At 34.8% G+C, this 9,652-nt stretch overlaps 2 protein-coding genes and 2 pseudogenes across 2 annotated transcripts; 3 read left to right on the forward strand and 1 right to left on the reverse strand.

Annotated features, from left to right (window-relative positions):
• The first annotated feature begins 430 nt into the window (after positions 1–430).
• LOC9298748 lies at positions 431–1,639 on the forward strand (annotated as a pseudogene).
• Positions 1,640–1,726: 87 nt separating this feature from the next.
• On the reverse strand, positions 1,727–2,751 carry LOC9298747. The gene has a single exon (XM_002862624.2). The coding sequence runs from the start codon at positions 2,633–2,635 to the stop codon at positions 1,754–1,756; it is 882 nt and encodes a 293-aa protein (XP_002862670.1). The 5' UTR covers positions 2,636–2,751; the 3' UTR covers positions 1,727–1,753.
• A 1,254-nt stretch (positions 2,752–4,005) lies between these two features.
• On the forward strand, positions 4,006–5,006 carry LOC9298744 (annotated as a pseudogene).
• A 1,252-nt stretch (positions 5,007–6,258) lies between these two features.
• LOC9298746 (putative F-box protein At1g71320) lies at positions 6,259–8,813 on the forward strand (the record flags this gene model as incomplete). The annotated part of the gene is made up of 3 exons (XM_002862623.2): positions 6,259–6,315; positions 6,633–6,950; positions 8,529–8,813. Coding segments are annotated over exons 1-3 (660 nt in total), but the record flags the coding sequence as incomplete, so codon positions are not given.
• Positions 8,814–9,652: the final 839 nt, after the last annotated feature.

Raw genomic sequence — 9,652 nt, forward strand, 5'->3', positions numbered from 1 at the left:
TTATATGCTTGACAAATTTTGTTAGTTTTTTATATGATTTTTATTATAATATTTTTTTTATGTCCAACCTTATATGATAAAATATATAATGGACAAATGTAGTAGTTTCATATGCTATTTTTGATAATTGATTTATGATTAATACATGTGGATTTATTCTCTTCTTGTTTCTTACAATTGTAATTGCTATTGCCCTTTTTCTTCTGATTTATTTAATTTTTGTATATTAATTTTCCTAGTTTTGGACAAAAGAGGACAAGGAAAAGTGGTAAAAAAATCTCTAGATAGTTATAATTTTTTTTACATTATATATACCCAAAGAGATAAGACAAATTCACAGTTGGAAACAATGAATAAAGACATAACTAATCCAAAAGCTAGCGAAGCTGTGTCAAATGATATACTATAAGAAAATGTTCCCGAGCATATCCCTGCGAAATCCCTCTGTAGATTCAAATCTGTGTCGAAACAATGGAAAGTGATGATCGAATCGAGCTATCTCGCCAATAAACGTCATGTCCGATACCCAAGTCCGAAACTCCTTGTTCTTAGGTCAGAAATATCTAGTGATCGCTGTTCAAGAACCATTTTGTTGGAGACTATCTCAAAAGATCACCGCGAGAACAACAAAATCTTTATTTGTTCTTACAAATTTCCATCATATCCACATAGTGAATATCATTTCAATAATCTTGGTCGAATAGCTGGGTACTGCGACGGTTTAGTCTGCATCTACCAATCTGAAAACATTTATATAATCAACCCCACGACCAGAAAACTCAGGATACTTTCTTCTAATCTTTTGCAAAAGTGTACATGCCTACCAGGTACGAAACACTCTTTTGTTTGATAGATTTTGGTATGCTAATTAAACAAATCCTTTTGCATAGACATGGACATAAATATATATATATATACTATAAAAGACTCAAAATATTAAATAATCAACATACATATTATTTTGTGTTTATTTTTAGTTATGCGTAAAGTACCAGTTAATGTGGGATTTGGGAGAGACATCGTTACAGGATCATACAAACTAAGTTTTGATGTATCTATACGACCGTGTTTTTAACAACTTTCTAGTCAAGACTGAAGTATTTAACCTCAACAACGGCGAACAAAGATGTATCTGTTTTCCCATTCTTTTCAATGAACTTGGCAATGATAAATCATCAATCTTTGCAAATGGATCACTTTATTGGCAGAATATTTATAACCTAAAGATTGCAGCTTTCGATCTTCACACAGAAATGTTTTCTGAGGTATTGCCGCCAAGTTGGTACACCAATTACTCATGTGGTGTGTATTTATGGAGTCTAAAAGATCGTTTATGTCTATCTGATGTATTACAATATCCTGATGTGGACATTTGGGGTTTGCAGCAAGAAGGTCCCAATGTGATGAAGTGGGAAAAGATTCTTTCAGTTACTATTTTAAGTATGGATTGTCTAGACCCAAACTTTTGGAAACTTGGTCTAGCTGCTTGTTATTTTAGGCCTATAGGTCAAAAACCATCTAGAAGTTTCTTAGAGCAAGTCCCCGCAGATCAATGTAGCACTACATTGTATATGGAAGACTTGGTTTCTTCGGTCTAGTTTCCTGCTCAATGCTTTAATATGTTAATTTCATTTATTCAGACTTGGTTTCTTGTATATGGAAGATAAAGTTTGATTTTTGTATCGGTTTTTAAAAAAACTATGATTTTACATGTGATTCCCTCTTGTTTATATATTTGTAAATTCAGATTAATCTACACTTTATCTTCTTCTTGGTTAATGTGATTGACATCAGATGAGGAAATTCCACGTGGAATTCTTCTAACTTGCTCGAAAAGCAAGATCATTCCAAACCCAAAACACCCTTTCACGATCCTAACCACACCAATCGTCACAATCAAATAATACAACAACCAGTTCAAGAAATCTATTGTTCCTAAGTCAACGATACTATTTAAATTGTAATCGACGTCGATGGATAACAATAACAATGCTCTCTTAACCTCCATCACGCCAACCAAAGCCTCTACCTCTTCCCGTAGCTTCCACCACCATAAAGCACCGCAACTAGCGGCCAAAGCCACCCTCTCCACCACCGTCTCTTCTTCTCTCCCGCCAAAACCGCTTTCCACCACCGTCTTCACGATCACTCGGTACCATTGAAGTATCATCTCAAGGAGACCAAAGAAGAACAAGAGTCTGGTCAAGAAATTGTGATTATTACCGTTGACAATCCCGTTGACTCCTTTTGACATCGTTACTTGAAGGCCTAATCCGACGGAGAATTGAAGAATTAAAAGGATGAGCCACGCGATGCTGACACGTGGGTAATAGAAACCGATCGAACGGTTGGTATCTTCCGAAGTTCTGATCTTGGTGATTAAGCAGTGGATTAGAGTATGAACAGTTATTATTGAAACGACGGCGTATAGTAGTGCAGGGATTGTGTTGAGGAAGAAATAGTCGGAATTTTGCGGCGTCGATGATAAGGAGAGGAGGAAGGCGGCAGAGGAGAGACGGCTAAGGAGGAGGAAAGAGAGAGGGAGGAGGAGGCTGAGAAGAGTGGTGGTGATTAGCCGGAATTGCTCAATCACTAGCTGCTCCGCCTCTCTCCACCGCTTTTCGCCGCCAGTCATATTCTTTCTCTCGTTTGTAGACAGAAAATCAAAAGAAGAGAGAGTTAGTTTATTGCAGTTAAAAAGACAAAGAGACAAAAGCGGTTAGTGGGTTATATATATATATAGTTATATATATATATATATATATATATATATATTTATGTTTGAAACTTGAAAGAGAGGAAGAGGAAGAAGAGACTGTCACGTTAGGTTTGATTTGATTAAGCCAATATATATTACAACATGTAATTGATACGCTTTATCATCTTTTGACGTTTTACCTGTTACAATTAACATATAAATTTTGTTTAAGATGCCAATGTTATTAAAAAAAACACATTAATTAATTAAACATATAAAAACAGTACTCAAACTTAAACGTATAAACAAATAGCAGAGACATTTTGAGTTGTGACCCTAAAAAAAAAAATAGTAGAGACCAAGAAATAATTAATTACATACGATACTTGCGTGTACGTACTATACAGATACGAAAATAATTTTGAGATACACAAACCCAGGGAGTATTTATAGCAGGGTTTAATGGCGTTGATTACTCTTTCGAATTTTTTTGAATATTGATTTCTTTTTTAATATATGTGGATTTATTCTCTTATTTTATTTTGCCTTTTTTATGATTTATTTGATTAATTGCATACTTATTATAAAGAGGACAAGAACATGTGTTGAAATATCAAGAAATGATTACAAAGACAAATATATTATATAAACCTAAAGAGATACAAGGTGAATTCAGCGGTGCAAACAATAGAGAAAGACATAACAAATCCAAACACTAGAATTGTTGTAACGCATGATAATAATGATATACCTGAAGAAGAGATTCTAGAGCGTCTTCCCGTAAAATCCCTACTTAGATTCAAATCTGTGTCGAGAGTCGAAACAATGGAAATCTATGATCGAATCTAGCTATCTCGCCAAGAAACCTCTTGCTCGATACCAAAATCCGAAACTCCTTGTTCTTCGATCGGAAACATCTAGAGATGAGAGTTCAACATCCATTTTTTTGGAGACCATTTCAAAAGCTCATCACGACCAGAGCAAAATCTTTATTTGTTCTTACAAATTTCCAGATCCACAAAGCGAATTTATTTCGATCATGTTGGTCGAATAATGGGATATTGCAATGGTTTAGTCTGCATCTACCAATCTGAGACCATTTATATAATTAACCCTACGACGAGAAAACTCCGGATACTCTCTCCTGAGTTTTTGCGAGATTGTACAGACCTACCAAGTATGATACCTTCTCCTGATTTTTTGCATGTGTATTCTAATATTGATTCATATAAAAAGACTTAATTAATATTTTACAAAATTTTAAATAATCAAAAATATCCAAAAAAAACTTTGGTTTTGGAAGAGACATGGTTACAGGAACATACAAAGTAATCTTGCATGTATAACTTCCAACGTTTTGCTGGGAACACTCTTGTCAAGACCCAAGTCTTTAACCTCAACAATGGAGAACGAAGATGCATATGTTGTCCCATTCGTTACGATCAACTTAGCAATGGTAAAACATCATCAATCTTGTAAATGGATTTCTTTTTTGGTTAACATATAAGAAGCTTGCAGCTGTGGATCTTCGCACAGAAAGCTTTCGTTATGTGTTGTTACCGAGTTGGTACATCAATATCTCCGAAAGTGTCAACTTGTGGAGTCTAAAAGATCGTTTATGTTTATCTGATGTGCTACAATGTCAATATCCGAGTGTGGACGTATGGAGTTTGCAGCAAGAAGATCCGAGTGTGAAGTGGGAAAAGATTCATTCAATTAAAATTTTAAGCATCGATAGTTTAGACGTAAACTTTTGGAAACTTGGTCTGGCGGCTTGTTCTGTAAGACCTGTTGGAGAAAAGCCATCTAAGAGTGGTTTAGAGGATGTCCCTGATAATCACTATAGAACCAGATTGTTTGAGGAGAACTTGGTTGGCTTCGGTCTAGTTTCGTGATCAATGCTTTGACATAAGAAAAAACAGGTTTCTTTATTTCATCAGTTAATGAATATGTGTTACTGGCTTAGGTTTCTTTACTTGTTACAGTCTTAATATTTACATGTGTTCCTTACCATGTATTATTGTATTGGGACGTCTTAAAAGTGTTGTAAAACCAATAATTCAAATAATTTCTTTTCACCAACCATTACCGTTTCAACTTTCAAGTTTGACAAAAGTAAGCCAGAAAATCAAACAAATCAACCCATTTCACTATAAGCCAAAAAAGAAGAACCTTTCTCAATGTGGTAGCAAAACCAAATCAGAAATGTGACATCAGATAGGGACTGTGTAAACCTATTTCTCCTACAGATTGTTCTCCATGGGTGTGAATGGAACGTCCCTGGGCTAAATAACCTATACGCAATAAATGTTTTTTTTTTTTTGGTAAGTTACGCAATAAATGTTATCGTATGTAGTTTTTTGGCTCTCGGGAATTAATTAAAGTCCTGATTTTACGTACTGTTCTGGATTGAATCTCTAAAAAGATTAACTGGAATAGTGGAATTATTACTTTAGAAAAAACTTACACATGAAGTCAGTACTCTGGAAGGAAGGAAAATATGTATTAAGTTAAAGATACAGACGTGTTATTTGACAGTTGACACACAGAAAAAAAAAACTTTAAAAAATAACTAATGAAAGATACTTGTTTCATACTTACAAGGGTCATCTTTGCATGGCCCTAGCTAACCGGATAATCAAAGGCCATATATTACGGTTTAAATGTATATAATCTATACCAAACAAAATTTCAAACATGTGTTAAGTTAACCTTAGTCTTTTTGAAAAAACTCATTGAGATAATATAGTATGTTGATTTGAATTTTTGTACGATTTCCTTATAGGAAGATATATTTTGGATATATATTCTCTTATAATTGGTTTACTTTCATCGTATGAAGATTTATTCTCACATTTTTCGTTTCCTTTTTGTTGGCAAACGTTATTACTACTGTCTTTTTTTCCTCCGAGTTATTTATTATTGTATATTGACTCTTCCTTTTTTTTTTTTTGAGAAACATATCTTATCATTAAACTTAAACTTCAGGAACAGAGGGTACTAAACTAGAATCCAAAGCCGACTTGGCCAAAGCGTCAGCCTCCTCATTAAGAGAGCGAGGGACATGATGAAAGGTACAAGAAACAAAAACAGAGGAAAGGTCTCTAACATCGGAGAGGAGACCATCAATTGCATTTGCTTGACCATTCGAATTGAGAAGAGTAGTGAGCTCTTTGCAGTCCGAGAAGCAGGCCAACCTAGAAACACCCAAAGCTAAAGCCGCCGTAATGGCCACTTTCAAAGCAAGTGTCTCTGCTACAAGAACAGAGGAAACAGAGGGTCGAGAAGAAGATCCCTTTTGGATCACCGAAAGTTGTGGATTCTTGATAATCCATCCCACACCACAATCTTGAGAAGGAGATCGCCAAGAGGCGTCCGAGTAGCATAAAAAAGCCTCACAGTGTGCTGCTTCAGTGGTCTTGTCTCGCCGGGAATGAGTCTTTTTTGTTTGAAACAATTTCGCCGATTGCCAACTCCGAGCCTCTTTGATAGCCTTTTGCATTGTATCGTCTGCGGAGCAGCACTTATCTTCGAAGATTAATAGGTTCCTTGCCTTCCACATGAACCAGAGCAGCCAAGGGAAAAGTGGGGCTATGCCAAGACCAATCGGAGGAAGCGTAACCAGTATATTGACTCTTCCTTAGTTTTGAGAATTAATAGGTACGGCTGAAATAAATAGAGATATTACAGAATATTTCCCTGACTCGTCTATTGAAAGAAAGAGGAAAAGAATTACAACATACATCTATATATAAAGATACCTAGACACAAGACGAATTATTAACAGTTGCAAACAATGAAGAAAGACATATATAAGAAATCCAAACACTTGCGAAGTTGATTACGTTGAAGAGATTCTTGAGCGTCTTCCGGTGAAATCCCTCTTCCGATTCAAATCCGTGTCGAAGCAATGGAGATTAATGATCGAATCTAGCTATACCTCGCCAAGAAATGTCTTGTCCGACACCCAAATCCAAAACTCCTTGTTCTTCGATTGGAAATGTCTAGTGATCGTTGTTCAAGAACCCTATTTTTGGATTCTTATTCAAAAGATCATCACGACCACATAAAAATCTTTATTCATTCTTACACATCTCCAGTTCCATATCCCATATATTCTATTTATGATACAGTTGGTCAAATAATGGGGTATTGCAACGGAATAGTCTGCATCTACGATCTCGGTTACATTTATCTGATTAACCCTGCGACAAGAAAACTCCGGATTCTTTCTCCCGAGTTTTTGCGAGAGAATAGCCCTGACTGGTATGAAACATTTTTATTTATAATTTTAAGGGTTAGTTAAATATCTATGCCCAGACGATCCAAAAATTAAGTATCTATGCATAAAGATCACATAATTAAACCTCTCTCTTCCCTGACAGCATTTAAGACAAAAACACCCTTACAAAACAGAAAACTTGTTAACTGCCTATAACATAGGTACGACAGCATTAAATGCTAACGATATCTTTGAAAATATATCTCTGCCGACATTGGTAATATAAAGATACGGTAAAACACAATCATCAAACACCAAACATCAAACGAAATTTGTAAATAATCATCAAACACCGAACAACAAGTTTCGATTGATAACATTGTTAGTCGATAATACGACTAGCTGCTAACTAAAATAAGGCATATATTAACTTAAAACAGCTTTTAAAAACATTCATACAAACAACATTCACGTTTTGCTAACAGTAGTACCCCAATAAGACGTTAGTGGCTAACTATGACCATGTTATTACCTCAAAAATTATAACTATTCATCAAACCCAAGACAACAATGTCTCCATGTATTGATAACAATGTTAGGCGATAATTCGGCTATCTATTAACTATAATCAGACAAATTTTTACTTGAGACTTTTAAAACATTAATCAAAACAACATTTCTGTTTTGATAACAATAGTATCCCGATAATACGTTATCTGATAACTACGATAATGTTTTCACCTTGAAATTTGAAAATAATCATCCAACACCAAACAACAAGTTTCGATTGATAACATTGTTAGTCGATAATACGACTAGCTGCTAACTAAAATAAGGCAGATATTAAATAATCAGGCTGGTTTGTTCAGAAACTCCAACAGGCGACCGAGAGAAGACCGAGATATGTACTGCCGTTCATCATCGTCGAGGACATTGATGATACCACACACCGTTTTCATCTTCTAATAAACATTAACCCTCTCGCCGCGAGGTTCTTCACCAAAAGCTATCAGACGCGGAGAAAGCAGAATCGGCCTCATCTGTTATGGAAAAAATTGCATAAACCCTAGTGCAAAACATGTCGTTGAAACACAAATCAAACGAAAAAATGGCATATTGATTACCAGAAGACAAATCGAGATCAATAAAAACCCAGATCTGAGAAATAAACACTTGCTCGAGAATCAGAAGGAGATAAAGAAAATAAGAGAGAAAAAATTTTGTGGTGTCATTTCCTTTTTTCTACAGTCCCAAAACGCCGACTCTGTCTCTTCATATAGGAAGCAAAGAACACGACTGTTCGTTTCTCGCAAAAAAAAAAATATATAAACACAACTCCCAAAACAATATCTACACAATATCTCCTCCTGCCGTCTGACATAATTTCAACATATAATCTACGAAGTTTCTAATATCATAATATAGGGGTACATGCGTCTTTAAAAAGTGAACAGAAGCGAGAGAACAGTGCAACTTTACGAGACTCAATTATACATTCGTCTATGCATATCCATTGATATTTCTCTAATTTAATTTTATTGTAAATTGATAAATTACAAAATGTATAGTTGACTAGTTGTTATAGTTTAATTATATTCAACAATGTCTTTTATTTTTTCCTTAGGGTGGTCGAATGAATTGACATTTAGTGTGGGATTTGGAAGAGATATTGTTACAGGAACATACAAAGTAATATTGGTGTATTTATTCGATCGTAAGGTTGTCAAGACCGAAGCCTTAAACCTAGAAAATGGCGAACGAAGATACGTATGTTTCCCCATTTCTTACGATCGAATTGGCAATGATAAACGATCAATCTTTGCAAATGGATCGCTTTATTGGTTGCCAAAGCCAGATTCTCTTTTCACTAATCCTTTATCTTATAAATCACAAGTCACCTATCCAATAAAATTATGTCACATGGTTTTTTGTTTCTATTTTTAAAAAATCAATTAAAAAAACACAACAAAATAAATTACATGGCAGATATAAGTAACTACTTATTTATCCGCTATATATTAAAGAAACAAAATCCTAAATTTTCTCCACAATCTAAACCACGATCCCACGATCTTTGAAACCGTTTCGTTCATCTTCCTTTAAATTCATCTCTACTTGCATTCACAAATTCTAAATCCCTAAATTATATGCGACAATTCTCTATTACTCTCTCAGAATTTGTGATGGAATATTTTTTAACAATTTCTTTTTTGATGGAATCTTAATATCTAATGAGATAGTTCGAAGACCTGTGTATCAGAATACCTACACTTTTGAGTCTACGGCTTTTGATCAAGATTGGTATATCCTCTGGCTAAACTCTTCAATGCTCAAATCTTAATATGCATTGTATCAAATTTTCAATTCTACTAAGCTTTTGTTTTTTCTTTTGTTCTTCTATATGTCAGCACAAGCTACATATGGCAAAAAGGTAAAAGTAAATAAAATACGTCAATCACACTTTCTAGGTGTCTTTTCTTGAACTGAATTAATTCTTGATTTGCTGGAACATGTTAATTTGTTATGGTGGTGATTTTGCAAAGAATGAGGGTAAGAGGCTCACCTTGAGGCTTGAAGCACAAGTACAAGAACATGAAGAAGCATACAACACACCATAAGAATAAGAGAAAAATATCGTGAAACCAGAAGGACCCCATGTTTAGATTGAGACTCAGGCTCACGTTGGTCTTCCAATTTTTTCTGTTCCATAAAATCCTTTAACGTTAGTTTTG

The sequence above is a fragment of the Arabidopsis lyrata genome (genome assembly GCF_000004255.2).
Source record: "Arabidopsis lyrata subsp. lyrata unplaced genomic scaffold ARALYscaffold_251, whole genome shotgun sequence".
NCBI lineage: Eukaryota > Viridiplantae > Streptophyta > Magnoliopsida > Brassicales > Brassicaceae > Arabidopsis > Arabidopsis lyrata.

Bases quoted from the DNA above. Each gene is read 5' to 3' on its own strand.
- LOC9298747 (XM_002862624.2), bottom strand. From the start codon at position 2,635: ATGACTGGCGGCGAAAAGCGGTGGAGAGAGGCGGAGCAGCTAGTGATT.